Raw genomic sequence first — 19,441 nt, 5'->3', positions numbered from 1 at the left:
TGAAAGCAAGAGCTTTCTAACCTCACTGTAGCCTTCAAGTTCCACAGATCTTGAAACCTACTGCTGCAACCTAGTCCAAGATTTTATAGCCAGAGACGAGTGTGAAAGACTAATTCAGAGGTACTGAACCGCTTTCACTCCAAGGCCAAGTTTGCTTCCAGAGCTCTCTCAGTGGTTACATTCCAGTGGAGGCCAGGGTTGAAAGTAAAAGGGGGCAGGATCAAAAAAGAAAAACACCTGCACCCTTTAGCTTAAAACTCATGGGCATTAAGAGAAGCATTTCAAAGTTTTAGAATGGGAATAAAGAAATGGAAAACCACCACATGATAAGGGGGAGGGGACAGGGCCTTTGGGAAACCCTAAAGGGCCTGATTGAACCCAAGGGGGGGTAGGATTCAACACCTCTGCCCTAATCACCCACTTGTGGATAAATTAATTATCAGACTCCACCCCCCTCTTTTTCTTTAGTTCAGACTTTGCTTAAATGGTACCAAATTATTCCTCTTGTTTCCTCCAATTTTCTTCTTCCTGTTAAATTCCATTTCCCCACTTTCCTTAATCCCCTTCTTGGTTTCTCCTAAATCCTTTCAGGGAACATGGGAGTGGTGACAATGCCTGCCATTTTGGGGACCTGGCATTACCTGCCTTCCCCCTGCACGGCTAAGAAGGATAGCTGAACTATTTCTGTTTTTCATGGAAAGCTGGTGGGACACTGTGAACAGATTACTGGAGTAGACAGACCCAATGGATCCTTGGTCTGATCCAGCCCGCCTCTTCCTATGTGCTTCTGTTTATGTACATGCTGATACTGTGGTTTAATTTCACCTGAGAAAGGAGCTAGTTTCTTTCTAGTACCTCTTTCTTTAATGAGATTTGAAACCCTTCAGGCTAACGTTTCCATTATCTTACATTTGAATCAGTGCCTAACTGCAGGTACCTATTTTTCAAATGAACTCTGCCCTTAGGAATTAGACTTTGCCCAGACAAAAAGCAATAGCAGAAGCCTCGAGGCAGAGAATGCACAATCTCTGAATTTCTCTGGAAATACATGCATTATCAGTCAACATCAATTATTCTGTGATCAAGCACCAGCACTACCTAAAATGACAACATAGTGACATAAAGGCCATTTCAGCACACACCAGGCTGAAATCAACAGAGAGTAACTATCTTACCCTGAAAATGCTTCCCTGGGGTTAAAAAAAAATCAACTGCCTTTGAAGTTAGTATGCATAGAACTGCAGTTTGAACACTGCGAAAGAAAATTTCTGAGTAAACATGCAGGGGCTCAATTCCAAAGCTGCAATCCCATACACAATTTCCTAGAATATAAACCCTTTTGAACACAGTGGAATTTCTAAGCAAAGGATTGCAATGAAACGGTGTTTCCATAAGGAGTTCAAACCTGCCTATGTCAATACAATAGGGACTGACAGACTTCAGACTTCCAAGAACTACAGTCTGTTTGACCAGAACCCTGAGATCCACCAACTGGAAGACATACATTTATAATTAAAGCATTCTGAGCCCACAGATTTATTCCTAGCATCAGAGTTGAATTGAGCTCACTGTCCTTCCACAAAAAACCTACTTGTTTTTTCTCCTCCACCTCTCTCTTTTCAAAATAATTCGGCGGGGTGGGGGCAATCAGGCAACTAAGAGTTGAAACATGCAGAGCTCTGTCAGTATATCTTGAGCTCTCTTCTGCCCAGCGCTGGTTTAGTGGTAAATTGGACAGAATCCTATGGGTGGATTACAATCCCATGAAGCGTTCTATAGGGTGAATCCATCCTAGGAACCATTCTAGAAGGGTCGTAAAAGCAGCCTTCCCCAAAGCAGTGCCTTCCGGATGTGGTGGATTACAATGCCCATGCTGGCCGGGGGATGCTGTGAGTCGTAATCCAACGCGCCGAGAAACCCACCTGCAAATCCGCCGTTCGACATTCGGGAAGGGGCAGGAGGAGCGGCAGGGATCACGTGACCCACCCTCGCCGGGAGGCTTCCGCCATTTGCTCCGCCGCTCCGCCTTTTCCGGCTCGTGGGTGCCAAAGAGGAGAGACGGAGAAAGTCGGCAAGAGTTGCGCCTGTCCACCGGGGCCGGGACTCGCGGACGGAGGCGCAGGGCGAAGGCGCCTCCTGGGGGGGGGGGGGCTCTCCATGGCGACGGCGCGTGTTTGGCAAGGCCCCTTCTCTTCCCCTTCCCCTCGCCCTCCTCCGCATTCCGCCGCGCCGGCCGCGGCTCCGCTCCGGGCGACCAGGATGTGAGGAAGAGGCGCCGCCGCCGCCGCGGGTAACTTACTGGGCCTGAGGCGGGCGATTCTTTCCTCGGTCCCCCAGCGCGTCCGGCCACGGGAAAAGCGAAGCCGGAACTCATGAGGGTGGCGCCGCATAGCTTAGAGCCGCCCGGCTTGCCTGCCCGCCCGCCCGCCTGCTTGCCCCCTTCACCTCGAGCTTCAGGTTGCACTTATGTGGCTTTTCACGTTCTCGATTGCTTTCCGCGGCTGCAGTTTATTATTAGCACTGGGCTTTAAAACAGAGAAGCATGGGGTGGGCACGTAAACGGGTGGCTAGGTGGGCTAACACTGAGAATCATATGGTATCTTTAAAGACCACCCCCCCCCAATTGATTTAATCCGTTGATATTTCAGGAGGCAGCAGATTCTCTCGGGTGGTTTGTTGTAACACCTTAGGTGCAATCCTATATGCGCTTGCCCAGAAGTAGGCTCCATTAAACATAGTGGGGCCTGTTTTGAGCAAACATGCATAGGTACTTGTAGATGTTAGTGTGCTAATTTTTAGTGTTGCTGAAGAGGAATTACAACTGATATTTTAGAAAAGAAATGTATTTATTGTAATGAGCACCTGATTCCACTTCATTGCTGTGCTGCCAAGTCAAAAGTTTTTTTGGTGGCTTGCAGTAGTATTACTAATTAATTTTATAAAACAATGATTTAAAAAACAACAACTTTTGCAAATTATAGGACTGAAAAAGATCAGTTCCAGGAGCTTCTACTTAACATCTGTAATTTTAATCACTTAATATTGGAGTTCATACTCCAACCTGATGTAAATGACTTGAGGAAGTGAGCTTGAAAATATTGGAGTTCATACTCCAACCTGATGTAAATGACTTGAGGAAGTGAGCTTGAAAATATTGGAGATCATACTCCAACCTGATGTAAATGACTTGAGGAAGTGAGCTTGAATCCACTTTATGCTCACATAATAGTTGATTTGGAGTAGGAAAAATATTCTTTTTTCCAAAGTGTCATATGGCATGACTGTGAAAATGCAATACTGTGGACAAATAGCAGTTTGTTGTGGAGATTTTAATAATAATGGTCCCAGGGTCCTTTGTGATAGGCCTTATGGAAACAATGTCATGTGACATAGTAATGAAGGACTTTCTATAATTCTGTAACATAGCCAAACAAAAGGTGCTTTGTTTCAATAAAGTCAAAAGTTGTGTGCAGCTGAAGTACAATATATATTTTTAAAAACGCTAAGCTAGTACTCTTAATGGAAATCATGGAAACCTGACAGTTCTGGTAGGGTCTGTGTGTCTTTATTTTGCCCAGTGGTGTGTTGCAGCTAAATCTGAGAGCACAACTTAAAACTGTCATGCAAGCTTACTGTTCAAGCTGTTGAATGAGGATAAAATACAATATTTGCCATAAAATAGTATGAGGCATTGATCAGTATGAGGCATCAGTTTCCATAATTTGTCAAGAATAGTCACTTTGTTCTGCTTCAGAGTTGTGAAAACTTTTAAGTGAAATGCTACTGAGCAGACAGTTCCAAGTAGTAGGGCTAAAGTTGTATCTTGTCTGTACTTGGTTTTTCCTTATCACTTTTGATGTGGCTTTCTCCAACCTGGTGCCCAGCAACAGTGTTGGACTGCAAGTCCCATCATTCTCAGCAGTTGTCTATTCTAGTTAGGAAGAAGAGATTTGCAGACCAATACATCTGGAAGGTACCAGGTTGGCTGTGCAGATGCTTAACTGAATAGATGGGCTAATGTCATAGAAGCTAAAAAGGGGTGAGGAAGAGCAAATAACAGTGTTAGGGAATTGACATCTTATGAAGCCACTAGATAAATTTGAGCGGGTAAACCTGAAACTCTAAGCTTTATTGACCACCATTATTAATAATAATAATTAACCTCTGCTCATTGCTGCTTATTTAACACTTTTAAGCACCCTTTTTAGAGAACTGAGGTGAAGGAAGAAAGATGCTTACAAAGAAAGGTGTTGCTAGCTACTGTTAATGCTAACATTCTGCTTTTTATGATGTATGTTCCGTGAGAATGTCTAGGGGTCCAGTATTCTTAACACCTTCATAGAAATCTGGTAAGGCAGTGTTGGTACTGAGGACAAGGTCAACATGGATGATGCAGTTGTTCACAATGAATGCTATGGCTGCTAGTGATATAAAATTCAACAGACAAAGATAATTTTGGAAGCCTGGTTTGAAAAACTTTACCACCCAGTTTTTGCCTGAAAACTGTGATGTATCTAGATATCTTTATTTTTAAAATTTAGTATTTACATGTTGTCAATTTTGTAGGCCCATATAACCTGTTAGAATGAAAGATTCTAGTAGAAAATATTAACTTTCCTAGGTAGAAATGTATGTTAGGTGTATTGCGTACAGTTTATGAGTCATTCATAGATAACTCTGCATCTAATTGCATTATCAGTGAACAAAGGTCATATTTTAATAGTCCATTACTGTATGTCAATGCTATGAAATACTTTAAATGCATATACCAGTGTGAAGTTGATATGCCAGTGGGATGACCTGGCCTCACAAAATGACCAAAGGAACACAAAAATGGCACATACCAGTACAATTATTGTCACATTACTAAAAATGCATATCTATTGCTTGTACATAGGCAAATATTTATCGGTGGGATGCCATTTAGTCCCTCCTCCCCATTTGACAAAAAAGCAGATTCACATTTCTTTATGATAGAGACAGTTTCAGTAACTGCTAAACAGTTCCTGCATACTATTACAGGTAGCTGCCTTATACTGAGTCAGGCCATTGGCTAATCCAACTCAGTATGATCTTCAAACTTGCCAAAAGCTGGGACCCTCCCACAAACCTGACCTGCAAACTTGGTTCCCCTTCCAAGCACCTTACACACTTGGGTCAAGGTCATCAATAAAGCATTAGAGCCCATATACCTGGGAAATACCAAGAATTATGTTAATGTATACTGGTCTTGCACATGCTTGTCACCAAGCCATGATCTATAATTGAATCAGCACAGACCATCATTACACAATCCAGACTGAGTTGTATCACAAGGCCAAAGCTCCAGAATCAGCCTTCTGCCTTTCCTATATGAACTTGCTGCCAAGAGAGAACAAGAGAGGGGAGAGTCAAGCTGACATCCTAGAGGAGGCTGGAGAAAGGACCTCCTTTCAAGGCTGGTGAGCAGAGACAGAACAGGGCCAAGGACAGAGAGGCAGCTACTATGTGGCAGGGAAAGTTGAAGAGGAAAGGCTGAGGAACAAGTGTGATGGGTAGGCAGACCTGCATATCAGAAAGCCTTGAAGAGTGAGGGTAGCTTGTGGACACAGAGTGCTGGATAGAGGTTGTAGAGCTGAAGAGATGCAGCTCTTCTTGTTCCACAGCTCTTTTTCATGATTTATTCCTACTAAGGCCTCCCTCCCTTAGTGGGACAGAAGAACTACTAGTGGCACCAGATGCTACAGCCAGAGTACATGACTGGGTGTGGACAGTCAGTGTGGAAATTCTACAGCTGTTGCATAAGTACTTTAGTTTATTGCCTGCCTCACTGAGCTGCAGACCTTCTCCAACCCCCATAACATTACCAGCGCACATTGACGAGGCTGCATACACTAGCAAGATAAAATTGCCTCATGTTTCAGTGCTATTTTAGTATATACCTACTACATTTTTTACATTTGCAACCAATGGAATGATACCATTCTCCCTGTACTGTAAAGGTAAATGTAGCATAGTTTAGTGCCAAGCCAGTCAAGCTATTTGGTGATCTATATTCTCAATAAGACAGAAACTCTATTTGCTGCACAAGTGAAAGCTGTGAGGTGGTGTGGATTAGTGAGCATATTGGGCTAAATAAATATTCAGTTGATGACCAGTATGTAGGAATGACTACAGTCTCCAGTGTTCTAACAGTTAAGAAAAGGTTAATTCACAAAGGTGATTGCAGATATACTTGAAATCGTAATTATACTTTAACTGGCAAGTAAAAAGCAGACCCAAAATTTGTTTTTGAAACCTAAGCTTTACTGAAGCTGATCATGCCATCAGGCATGTAACTAACAACAGCAGGCCCTGTAGTTGCTCAGTTATTCACCAGGGAAGCAGCATATGTTTGCCACTAGTGGCTTCAGCTAATTCATAAAGAAAAAGTAAACAATGGTTGAGCAAATAAATTAACAGTAACATCCTATGAAATGCACAAATGTGGTACAATGAACTAGATTAGGTGTAATGCCAAACCATGGCTTATTATTACATGGAGTTGTGTTTGGGCTTCCAAACTTGTGTATCAGAGGGAGAAATTGAACATTCTTCACTCAGTTTTAAAATAATCAGACTTTATATTTGAACTTGGGGTACTCTGGTTAGCTGAAATAGTTTTTTCATACAAGCTGGTTTCAAAACATAGTTTATCCAAGTTTGTTCACTAACTAGAGTTTAAATTAGTTCCCCAGATTCAGATATAACAGGGAATTCTAGTTCGTTCTAAAGTGACAGCTTTCAGTATCCTCTTCCGTACCAAAAAAGGTGAGGGAGTACATGAGTTTGAGGCTCTCAGAGATATGTACAAACAGGGCCTTATTGTGCTGAAATGGCAGCATATGTAATTCAGAACGTATTGTTTCTAACCAAAAAACTTAACAGTTACATTATTTTATATATTCTATAAAAAGAGAAACACGGGAGAGCACACTCATGTACTCTACCCACATGCTCACAATCTAAAAAAGAGGATGATGATGATGAAGACGAAGAAGCAGGGGAGCATGGTATGAAGTTACTCTGCAGAGTTCAGGTTGACATCCTTTATTTTTCAGTGTAGTCCATTTGATTAGTGAAATGGAAGACAAATGGCTTGAAGAAATGTCTGTAAAATGTCACCAAGGTAAGGGTATTTATTATAGAGATCACATACCAAACTGATAGGTAGAAAAATGCCTTTCTACCTATCATAAAATGTGGGTAACATAGCTGTCCTCATTTTAGAAAGACTGTATGAGACTGTATTTAACAACTGTGTGTTGCACAGAATGTAGGAAGGCTTGCATAAAAGGCTTGCAAAACAAGATACTCTCTTACCTTGAGGAAGTGACTTTTATCTTCCTGGAATAGTAGTGTTACACTGTGGTCAACTTTGTAAGCTTTGTTGTAAAGCTTACAAAGAAGAAAATTGATATATCACTCACAACCATTACACTGTCTGTATGCCTGTTTCTAGAGGAATACTTAACCTATACAGAAGTTCCCTCTCTGAGTACCAGTCTAGTTTGCTGTTCTGAAAGATAAAGAATGGCAGGAGTCAGGACAACTCATCCCAAGACAAAATAGTAACCCAGTTTTCACATTACAATAAACCAGGAATTCAGAGAAGCCGGACTTAGGTATTCAAGTAAGTGTGTAGGTGCATGTTGTTTATTCACTTGTTTTGCTTCTACAGATGGAAGTGACCAAACCATGGCCCCTCAATCCATTCGGGGGAGGGGGTTGGGAGTAATGTTTGTATTGGGTATTCTGCCTTGCTCTCCCAAAACAATCTAAAGATAAGTCATGGTTTGCTGATAGCTTATGCGTTTGACTCATTAAGGAAGAGACAAGTCAGAATTCCCCATCTGGATATCATGCTAAACAAGCAAGGGATGGGAAGTCCATGGTTTAGCTGTTCAGGAAGAGCCACATGGGAGCATTTGGGCACCCTGCACAAGCACATTGATTGATCTAAAAAGTCATGGATCCCCTAGCTTGCGATGAGCAAACTGGTTCATGTGTAAGGCCCAGGAAAGCTTGCAGTGGTGTTGTAAGACCAGCAATTTCTGTACCTTGATCATGGTTATATACTGAATCAAGTTTATTTAGAAAATTACAATGAGGTTTTTGACAAAGTAGCACGGTGACTCTGAGGACTAGACCTTGGAATAAATGTTCTTAATATGGGATGCATTCACACATAATGGTAAACCATGCTGCGCCGTTACTGTGCCATGTAGGTTTTTTGTTTTTTTAACCTTAGGTCTTGGGTTCAAACTATTGCATTCTTTCCGTATTTCTCTATCTTTCCTCCTAATTGTGGCTGGTATTCCATTAGTCCCTGTGGCTGAAAATCAAACTCAGGTGCACTGCACCTACCTCCATCACCTGTCTCCCTCATTGGCTCACATACTCCCCTGGGTATGGCCTCAACCAGCTTTTTTTGCGGGGGGGGGGGGTACTGCTGACAAAAAGCAGCTGCTTGCTCACTAAAGTAGTGCTTTTGCTGTAGTGTAGCACTCCACTGTGTGCAAGCATATCCACCTCCTCCCTGCCCCTCCCTTGCTGCAGATTTGTCCATGCCTCCACTGTGTACAGGACTCGGACATGCTGGAAAAGGTACATGGAGGGCATCAGCACCTCTGGCAGGAATGAAGGCAGCATGTCCTGCCAGGGAGTTTCCCAAGAGAGCACATATGGGCGCCTGCCTGGGAAAATTTCTCCACTGACTGTTGGAAATGTGATAGGGGCAGAGGGGCTTGTTGACAGTACTGAGGAACATCAAGGACAAAATAGGGGCAGAGCAGGAAACATGGGCTTTTCAAAGTAATTGCCCTGCTGGTGATGTCTGTGCCGCCTGTGCTCATTTTGTGTAGGGCAGCTTCCACAAGAGGACACTGCCTCTAAGAAGTGAGCAAAGGAACAGCAAGTTCAAAGGACTGCTCTGGTAAACAGCAGCCAGACAGGAGGGCCAAGCACAGCTGTCTCCATGGCTGCTGCTTCTGGAGGCAGTGTGGCGTAATGCCCCATGACAGCTGAATTTCCAAGTGGGCATCAGAAAGGCTGTGTGCAGGCTGTGTGCCGGCAGGGGAGGGTGGAGAAGCCTAGCACTGTGTGGTTGCAGCCGCCTCAGCAATCACTGGGCAAACCTGGGTAAAATGCAGGTTGGAGTGTGCTGCATCCATGGCTGCTCTTACCATGAAACTCTCTGGCAGAAATGAGGGAAGTGCATAGAAACATGGAAACTGGGTTCAGATGAGCAAACAGGCCACGGTGAAGCATGGAATCCATACAATAAAATATCGTTTCTTTCCATAGTTCTGTGGAGTCCATCCTTACCTCAATTCCCCACTGTAGATGGGTTCACATGGAATAACAAGCCATGCCATGGTGGACTCTGCCATGGCTTGTCATTATGTGTGAAGCCACCCAGTGCCTTCACAGATTAATTCAGCTTGTACTGTTGGAGTTATAGTTTGCGCTAGGTCTGCAGGAATGTTGGACAGATATGCATCTGGCCAAACACTTTCAAGCTCAATACATAAAATGCAAGCAACTCCACTCAGAGCTTAACAATTAATGTGATTTTGAGTTCAGTGTTGACAATGGATATATCCCAATTGTTCTATCAGTCCATGAACATCCTGTTCTGGGGATCGTGGGACAAAAAAGCACAGTCCATTGCTATATTTTAATAAATTTGACATCCCATATGTATTCCATTGATTCACCTCGTTAAACAAAGAATTTTGTCCTCCTCTGACAATGATAAAGGACACCCTTTTACATTGTAGTTAGGTAATGCTGAGTTGTCTAATTGGAGAGCCAGTGTAGTATAGTAGTTAAGAGTGTGGGACTGGGACTGAGGCAACCTGGGTTCTAATCCCCGCTCACTTACGCAGCTGAGTAACTTTGGACCAGTCACGGACTCTCAGCCCAACCTATCAAGTGTTTTTGTTGTGAGGACAAAATTGAGAGGAGGAGAATTATGTAATCTGCCTTGAGGTCCTTGATAGGGAGAAGGCAAGATAGATAAATAAATAATGATCAGATTACTTAGAAGCCTCCATATTTAGCTAAAGAATAAATATTGATATTTCAGTTTGTTTGCAGCAGTTATTCAATCCCAATATATGTGGACGATGTACTTTACCAAACTGATACTTCCATATAAGAACAAAATGGTGGTGTCTTTAAAAAAAACCAACCCATACATACAGCTTTATTCAAAATAGTTATTACAGACCTTGAAGTTCTGAGTAATATATGGTTGTCGCCAAAATACTTTTCTGTGTGCAACTTTCCAGTCTGCTTGTTGGGTGCAATGTTGCTGAGCAAATCTGGGAAATGTCCTCCTCACTGCCAGGAAGGCACACCTCTCATTTTTCTCCCAGCCACACCCAAGCATTTAAAGATGCATTTTCAGAATGAATTTGGTAGCGGACAGAGATGAGCTGATTGCTTATCATGAAGTTTGATGGAGACAGGTACAATCCTGTGCATATTTGGACAGAAAAAATCCTACAGCATGCAGAGGATTTTAGCATTTTGATGTAAGTGTACTAGCATACTTATTTATGCAGTGCAAGGAATTCAAAATGCACGACTTTGTAATTTTAAATCTGAGAATCACCTATCTGACTCATTGGAGTGTCACTGCTAATTTATATTGAAAGACTATCGCACGCATGTGCACACACACAGACTTGGCTTTTGATGGTTGAATTGTTTTACGGCTTGTGGACTGAAAACAAAGAATGATTTATATGTTCTATATTTTTTATGCATCAGTGACTACTACAAGTACTTAGTAATTGCTTTCCATGGCTAAGCCCTCACAAAATAAGATAAATAACAGATCAATAGGCAAGGATAGAAGGTCAACACAACTAAACAGAAGCATGAGAACTGCTTTAGATTGTGAAATTCACTTAAGGAAATGCAAGCTTTAAAAACCAAATATTAACTGGAACTGGCTTCCTCAAGTTTGTGGCTACAACCAAGAAGTCTTGTGTGTTTATCAAGCTAGCAAATTTGACCAACTGAGCACACAAGCAGGATCTCCAGCGCAGCTCTTAAAGACATCATGATATGGGTGAATATGATCATATGAGGACAGTAGTGATATGTAAGAGAGAACATGTGATTCTGTTAGGAAATTCTGTAATATGAACTATCTGAAATTAAAAGCTAGCAGAACTAGAGCTCTAGCTTTTTATATAAATGTAGAATTGAGTTTTGCAATCACTCTAGCATGAAGTTGGTGAAAATATGACTTTTCCTAATGGTTAAGACTATAGAAGTGGCAGGGCAACACAATACTTTATTGCCTGTCGCTGCTTTTGTGTAGCTTGATTTCTGTGTGTTGTGCATCCGAGATATTTCTAGCTGGTAATGTGCCTTTCCTCCCTGTGCAATTTGCCTGGAATTGCCCCTTACAGACTGTCAGAAAGGATTTTGCCAGTGAGGAAGCTGATGGGGATTGCTTATGATCATTTAATTCTAACATCTAAGTTTGTATTCCGTGTAAACTGGTGCAACCTCCAACTGAGCAGGTTCAGAATCTGAGCCAGCTAGCCATACCCATTTCCAGGAGGCACTGTTCCATTCTCCCTCCCCACCCGCCACCCCTTTGCCATTTCCTCCCATCTCAAATACACATTTAGCATCCCATGGCCAGTGAGCTATGGATTTTCCCCCTCAAGGTTTTGTGCTGTTCTACAAGCCTTCAGCTTACCCTGAACCTCGTTGTTGTTGTTAGTCAGGAAGTCATGTCTGACCCATCGTGACCCCATGGACAACATTCCTCCAGGCCTTCCTGCCCTCCACCATCCCCCTCCACCTGCCCTCACACCAACTGCCTCAGTGACTCCATCTAGCCACCTCATTCTCTGCCATCCCCTTCTTTGCCATCTATTGTTCCCAGCATTAGGCTCTTCTCCAGGGAGTCCTTCCTTCTCGTTAGGTGGCCAAAGTATTTGAGTTTCATCTTCAGGATCTGGCCTTCTAAAGAGCAGTCAGGGTTGATCTCCTCTAGGACTGACCAGTTTGATCTCCTCACGGTCCAAGGGACTCGCAGGAGTCTCCTCCAGCACCACAATTCAAAGGCTTCAATTCTTGGGTGCTCAGCCTTCCTTATAGTCCAACTTTCACAGCCATACATTGCAACTGGGAAAACCATAGCCTTGACTATACGCACTTTTGTTGGCAGGGTGATGTCTCCGCTTTTTAGTATGCTGTCTAGATTTGCCATGGCTCCCCCCCCCCCCCCCCAGGAGCAAGCATCTTTTAATTTCTTGGCTGCAGTCCCCATCAAGGGTGATCTTGGAGCCCAGGAAAATAAAATCTGTCACTACCTCATGCTATCTTCTAATATGAATGGTCCTGTTTTGGCTACATTAGAATTTCCTCTTACAGAAGTAGGCTACTTATTAATTTATGCAAGATATATTTATCAAAACAATGACGATCACCAAGCTTCTTTATAAAATAAAGTCCCTATTCTGCCTTGCTATAGATTGGTTAAAATCTTTGATACAGCTGGCTTCCCTAAGACTGATTTCGGAAAAAGAATTGGCTCCCTTTTTTAAACCTCTGAATCTCACCTTTAGCTATTATGATGTAAAATAAAACATAAGGAGTTTCTCATATAGAAAAGCTTCAGGAATGCTAGTATGGTATATCCTAAATTGGATGGCACAGTCCAGTGCTGGTTCAGAAATAAGTTCTGTTATGTTCAACAATGTTGACTTTTGGGTATGTATACTCAATTGTTGACTTAGTTTCATCTCCAACTTATGGTAGACCTATGAATGAATACCCTCTAAAATTACCTGTTACGTGTAAAATTACAGCCCTCTTCAGCTCTTATAAATGCAAGTCTGTGGCTTCCTTTATAGAATTGCTTCACCTTACAATTAGTCTTCCTCTTCTTCTGCCTTCAACATTCCCTAGTATTATTGTATTCTTCAGTTAGTCTTGCCTTCTCATGATGGGCCTGAAGTGCAATAACTTTATACAATAATTTTTATCATTTTTGCTTCCAGGTTAAGTTCTGGCTTGACTTGATGTAGGATCCACTTGTTCTTCTTCCTGTCAGTCCAAGGTATTCACAAAGTTCTCCCCTAGCACTCTTGAACACATCAATTTTTCTCCTGTCAACTTCCTTCAATATCTAGCTTTTACAGCCATACATCGTGCTTTGGGATGCAGTAGTGTAGATGATCTTGGTCTTGGTTTCCAGTGAAATGTTCTTACGCTTGATAACAATTTCTATTTCCTTCATTGCTGCCTGTCCAAGTCTTCAGTTTTCTTCCAATTTCTTGGCTGCAGTCTGCCTTATCTCTGATAATTTAATTTTCTTCATTCTCCTTGAAGTTGTGTAATTTTTCTGTAATCATGGTTCTTGTTTTCTTAATGTTCAGCTATCGTTCTCAGCAGCTGGTGTATACAGGCATGCAACCTCCACTAACAGCACACAGCAAGCAAGGCTGGTAGCCATTGATGGCACCTTCCAATTATGTAATATACTTGTGCTGATCCTGCAATTATTTGGGGTGTTGCGGGGGCATGCTGAAGCATGTATGGAGCCAACTTGCTCTAAAGATTTCCTGCTTGTTCCATTGGCTGTATGTACCCAATGGTTTTTTTGAGTGGAGCTGATGCTTCCATTGAAAAGAATGCTGTAAATGTGGATTGTACCTCTGTAATTAGCCTTATTGTACTAACATATATTTTTCTCTTAGGTTTCAGTTTGGCATCACCTTGCCTCAAGTACCGGCAACAGCTCTGTTCCTTGATCAATGTGACAGTTTGGAATGCTTCAGCAACTGACGAAATGATTGAAAGTAGTGGAAAATATGATTTCTACATAGGTCTGGTACTCGCAATGAGCTCCAGTCTTTTCATTGGTGGGAGCTTCATCCTGAAGAAAAAGGGTCTCCTTCGGCTTGCCAGGAAGGGCTCAATGAGAGCAGGTAAAATTTTGCTTGGGTTGAGCAGTGATTTTTCCAAATTAAATTATGCTAAATGAAGTCTGACTGACCTTTACTGGCTGTTTAAATATTTTTGTAGGGCACATAAGTTGTGTGTACACACACACACTAAACTCTTTCTATGAATTTTTCTGTGATTTCATATAGAATTTGGTACATAGGACTGAATAGGAAGAATTCCCCCAATTTTTTCCCTAAGCCAGTTTCTAGCTTTCATGATTCCATCTCTGCATCTGTACATTTTAGAAAACCTGCATATTTAGCTTTGAGAATCTATAACATAAGTCCCTAATGTACCATACTAACTTGATCTTTTTTAAAAAAAATAGGACAAGGTGGTCATGCATACCTTAAAGAATACCTATGGTGGGCTGGACTGTTGTCAAGTAAGTAACTGGAGACTAAAAACTGGCTGTTAGCTGTGAAATATAGAAATATGAGGCACAATGGTGTAATTGAGAAGGGCCAGTAAGGCAAGGTGCCATTGTGAAAGAGATTAGATGATGGGATAGGAAGGATGGAAAAAGACCAAGGAAGGAATAGGCTGCATGCTGGAGAGGGGATCAGATGTGGCTCTTGAGACAAGTAACAATATTTTATGATGTTTTCTATCTGTTAGCTTTTGTATCATTACAATCTAGATGGGTTCTAATTCTAAAGAGGGTCATCAAAAAAGGATTCTTATATTGGCAACTATAGACTTTTCTCTTAGGAGTATGAACTTTATATGAAGTATTGTGGTACTGTAATGAGAATTTTAAAAAGTAACCAGAAACCAAAATACACTCTTGAGCTAAAGAGGAATTAGCTTTGTGTTTTGCTGATGGCAGATTTCCACATTGTGGAAGGTACAATTTTATGTTCTCTGCCAGCACAGATGGTTAGTTTCTTTTTTCTAATATCCTTTTGTTTTTTAAAATTTTAGTGGGAGCTGGTGAAGTTGCTAACTTTGCTGCTTATGCATTTGCACCAGCTACATTGGTGACTCCATTAGGAGCTCTCAGTGTTCTTGTAAGGTAAGAAATACTCAAAGAGTCAACTGTGTTAATTTTAGCAAGTATTGAACGTTACTATGTTATAGATGTGATTGCATTAATGAATTACAGTAGAACATTGTATGAAATGTTTTCTTTTGTATGCCAGGCATCCAATCAAGCCAATAAGCACCCTTTAAAGTGTATTTTTTCACTTTAATTTCTCCACAAACAATTCCTTTATTCAGCCTCCTACTTTCCCTGCTATGCCACATCCTAATAGTTTTCATAACCTTAAAAATGTAGTGCAATCCTGAGCACATCTGCTTATTGTCAATTGAAGTGTGTAACTTTAATTGTCTACTAGATCATTTTGATTACTTCCTTTTGGCAGTACCTAGTTCTTTAGCGATCTTAACCATAGACAATTCCATTGTTTGTATATGTTTTAAAACATTTACAGACTGGCTATCCAAATAATCATGTATTATTTTTTATGTTAGTTGTTGTATTTTTTCTTGACTTCATTTGTCCTGTTCACTGATACTGCATGCTGACAGCACAATCTCGTGCATGTTTACTTAGGTAAGCCCAGCTTATTAAATGGGCTTATTCCCAGGTAAGTTTGCTCAGAATTCCAACTTAAATTAGAGGTGGGCAACTTGGAGGGTCCCATTATACTTCGCTGCCTATGCTGACTGGGGCTGATTGGAGTTGTTGTCCTCCCAATTTTTTTGGCCTGCAAGTCACTCAGTACTGACCTAATTCACTAGTTTCATCAAGTTTTCTCCTCTAAGATTTCTTCCCAAATTGAAGCCATTAGAAAGAAACCATCTGTGTATTTGTATAATAAGGAATGTTTTCCAAGTTCACATTACTTCACTAACATTGGGTTGGCCATTTTGTTCTGTTATCCAGTGCAAGGAGAGTTGAATAGGTCAAAACTCTTGAGTTTTACAGGACTCAACAAGCAGCTTTTGGTTTACCACTCTTGAATACTTTAGTATTATTTGCTGCCTTAATAAGATTACTGTAACATTATCAACTCCAAGGTAGCGGACAATATCTTACCCCTTTTACCATTGCTTATAAATAATTTACACACACTGGATACTTTTTAGAAGTAGACATGAATAAATTAGACCCTTTTTACAAGTTGTATAAATTGTAACTGGGTGCAGTATTTTCTCTTTTGGAATGATCTGGATCATTTTAGTTTCAAAAGGTTAAAAATTAACAAACTTTGAAAGGGCCTTAAGCAGTTTATTTAGAATATGCATATGCTGCTTTCTGACCCTGTCAGATCTTCCAAGGTGGGATATAAAAATCTCTTTTATAAAAATATAAAAATGGACCAATCCAAATCTACAACAAACTAGTGTAACCAGTTACTAAGTCATTATGAACTAAGTGATTAAAAGCACTGTTTGACTTCTGGTTTATATTTATGTTTCAGTGCCATTCTCTCATCATACTTTTTAAATGAAAAGCTTAACCTACATGGAAAAGTTGGCTGTTTGCTAAGTATATTGGGTTCAACAGTGATGGTCATTCATGCACCCCAAGAAGAGGCGGTAGAAACTTTGAATGAAATATCCAGCAAGTTAGGTGATCCAGGTGAGCAAATACGATCTTCACTATAAAGTACCGTGGGTACAAGAAGAAGATATGTCTTATTTAATAGTGTGCAATGGCAGACTGTAGAAGTGAATAGTTAAGATGAATTAGCTTTATATCAGCCTGTGAAAACTAGATGTAGGTATAGTTTCCAGCTGTTTAAGAACTAACCGCTATTAGGATACATTTGTGCTTTACGAGGTAAAGTAATGGACTATTATGTTCCTTGAAGCTTGCTGCAAGATTTGCCCTTCTGTAGGGTCTCTATAGCTTTACTGCCATCATCATATGATGCTGAACAACTTCACACCAGGCCCAACACTATCCACAGTTCTAGAATGCATTTCACTAAGCTTTATCATGAGTCAGTATAAATTTAGCTGACAGATAGCATTGACAGACCCGCAGGCATTCTTACAATATCCCATGTACAATTGTTCTGAAAAGTTGAGTTTTGCGGATTCTTCTTAAACATATTAAGTTTCTCAAGAAATAAATCTGCTGTAGAAATTGTTGTGACCACTCAGGTCTTCAAAGTAACTGTTTGAATCTTAATTATATACAAGCTAAAGTTTTGTATTACCTGAAATAGTAGCACTGGTAGAGAAGAAATTGTAGAGCAGCCTTTGCCAACTGGTGTTCTCTAGGTATCTTGGATTTAGAGTCTCATCAGCCTCAGCTAGAATGGTCAATAGGAATATTAGGAGTTGTAGTTCAAACCCTCTGGAGAGGCAGCAGGCTGGGAAATGCTATTTTACATCAGCAACTTGGGCATAGCAGGGCTGTTTCTGCACTGTGTTTCATGCCTTTGATTTAGATCAGTATGCTTACTAGGGGTTTTTACTCCTAGAATGTGTGTTTTATTGCTCCCTTTGAGCCAACCACAGCTAATGCATGCCATTTCTTTTAATATTGCAGGTTTTGTGGTCTTTGCAACATTTGTTCTCATTGTGTCCTTGATAATGATATTTGTGGTGGGACCACGACATGGGCAAACCAACATTCTTGTGTACATAACAATCTGCTCAGTCATTGGAGCTTTGTCTGTTTCCTGTGTAAAAGGCTTGGGCATTGCTATAAAGGAACTTTTTGCTGGAAAACCTGTGCTAAAACATCCTTTGTCCTGGATTCTGCTGCTAAGCCTTATTATCTGTGTTAGTACACAGATCAACTATTTAAATCGAGCCCTGGACATATTCAACACTTCTATTGTGACACCAATCTATTATGTATTCTTCACCACATCTGTTCTAACTTGCTCTGCTATCCTTTTCAAGGAGTGGCAGCACATGGCGGCTGATGACATTATTGGCACATTTAGTGGCTTCCTCACTATAATAGTGGGAATATTTTTATTGCATGCCTTTAAGGATGTCAACTTCACCCTAGCAAATTTGCCTGTGTCTTTACGTAAAGATGACAGAGGAATAAATGGCTGTCTGCCAAATGCATACGAACGCTTTAATCATGATGAAGAAAGTGTAACCCGTGTAGGAGAGGTTCAGTCCACTGATGGAATATCTTCTAGGCGAAATGGAAACCTGGCAGCACCTTAAAAATACATTTTAAGAAAAGAGCAAGTCTGTAACTGTGTTTCATTGTGAAATGTAAATTTTGAATTCTTCTCAAAAACAAATGTATTTAAACAATATGTATAGACAATCGTGGTTTTTTTTAGGTTTGACTAGCTTGGACCAAGAACAGTGGTGAATTTTTATTTGCCTTACTCCTCCTTTAAAAAATACTAAAGGACCTCAAAACTTTTTTTGCTTAAGTTACATGTGAACATGTAAATATTCAACTTTGGTTTAAGACTTATTGCACTAATAACAATTTTAACAAATAAAATACTTTATTTCTGCATGAGTGAGTGCTCAATTGATTGACACTAAGAAACTGTTGTTATATCACTTACTGAATTATGTAGACCTTGTTTTGAGTACCTGTAATAGTTCTTAACCAGTATTCAATCTGGCACACCAATTACCTTTATTGAAGTGCATCTAAAGTTTCATTCAGATGAAGAGGAATATCGCAGTATGTTGGTGAACCAAACATTTCTGTGAAGGCTGATGAAAGACTCAGTAACGTCACCCAGTGAGTTCATGAGAGGCAAGATTAGAATATCAGAATTCAAACCATGGCTTGCCCTGATGTGTTAACACACCATGAAAATCACTCTTGTGGAGATGCTACCTTTCATTATCACAATGGGTGTCTTTGCCTTCGCTTTCTTTCCATCCTCTCCATTAGGAATTCTGGTTGAATAGGGAGGTTTCTCCCACTACTTCCCAGAGCTACAGCCACATCTAGTAGACTTGGTGCAACCTCAGAAAGAAGGACAGAAAAAATTAAGCATACTTCATCTTTTGCTATCTAAAGCAGAGAAACTCTTGTTACAGAGACTACAGTGAGTGTTTTGGCATTCTAGTCAGAAGCTTAGTGCACTACAGATGTTTTGGGACTGATAACTCCCACTAGCCCTGAACAACAGCCATGTTGATGGCAGTTGTAGTCCAAAATAAATAGAGGGCACCAAACTGCCTACTCCTGCATTACAGGCTTTAGTCTACTGGGAAGGACATGAAGTAAACAATGCTTTCCCTTCCTTATAGAGATAACTTGCATTCATTTACTAAGGGGAAAAAAAAGAGAGCGCGAAGGAGCACAAATGAATGAAAACATGAATTGCCACTCTTAAGATGTGAAAGGGGATGGGGCTATGTTGTGTGGTTGTAATGCAGCATCAAATCAATAGTGCTGATCATTTCTGTTTAATCTGTTCTGGACAAGCTTTTGCTTCAACTGCAAAATCAGTACAGAACGGGTCTGAAAAGATGAGGAAGGAAA

General features: G+C 40.8%; 1 protein-coding gene across 3 annotated transcripts; it reads left to right on the top strand.

Annotated features, from left to right (window-relative positions):
• Window positions 1–2,087: 2,087 nt before the first annotated feature.
• NIPA2 (NIPA magnesium transporter 2) lies at window positions 2,088–18,452 on the top strand. Of its 3 annotated transcripts, XM_044433251.1 has the most exons (7): window positions 2,088–2,290; window positions 13,053–13,111; window positions 13,752–13,982; window positions 14,330–14,386; window positions 14,926–15,016; window positions 16,431–16,591; window positions 17,510–18,452. In XM_044433251.1, exons 3-7 carry the CDS (start codon window positions 13,844–13,846, stop codon window positions 18,145–18,147), a joined length of 1,086 nt encoding a protein of 361 aa, XP_044289186.1. In that variant the 5' UTR covers window positions 2,088–2,290; window positions 13,053–13,111; window positions 13,752–13,843; the 3' UTR covers window positions 18,148–18,452. The 3 variants fall into 3 exon arrangements, with proteins under 3 accessions (XP_044289186.1, XP_044289177.1, XP_044289166.1); XM_044433242.1 differs by lacking the exon at window positions 13,053–13,111; XM_044433231.1 differs by lacking the exons at window positions 2,088–2,290; window positions 13,053–13,111 and adding an exon at window positions 2,346–2,457.
• The last annotated feature ends 989 nt before the right edge of the window (window positions 18,453–19,441 follow it).

This window comes from Varanus komodoensis, unplaced genomic scaffold (genome assembly GCF_004798865.1).
Source record: "Varanus komodoensis strain SLA01 unplaced genomic scaffold, ASM479886v1 scaffold1, whole genome shotgun sequence".
Lineage (NCBI taxonomy): Eukaryota > Metazoa > Chordata > Lepidosauria > Squamata > Varanidae > Varanus > Varanus komodoensis.
Note: the sequence above shows the minus strand (reverse complement) of the source record. Positions and strands in the feature narration are given on the sequence as shown.

Coding starts and splice junctions, on each gene's coding strand:
- NIPA2 (XM_044433231.1), top strand. CDS start 2,373: ATGAGGGTGGCGCCGCATAGCTTAGAGCCGCCCGGCTTGCCTGCCCGC. Junction 2,458..13,751: donor CCCTTCACCTCGAGCTTCAG/GTTGCACTTATG, acceptor TTTTTCTCTTAG/GTTTCAGTTTGGCATCACCT. Junction 13,983..14,329: donor GAAGGGCTCAATGAGAGCAG/GTAAAATTTTGC, acceptor TAAAAAAAATAG/GACAAGGTGGTCATGCATAC.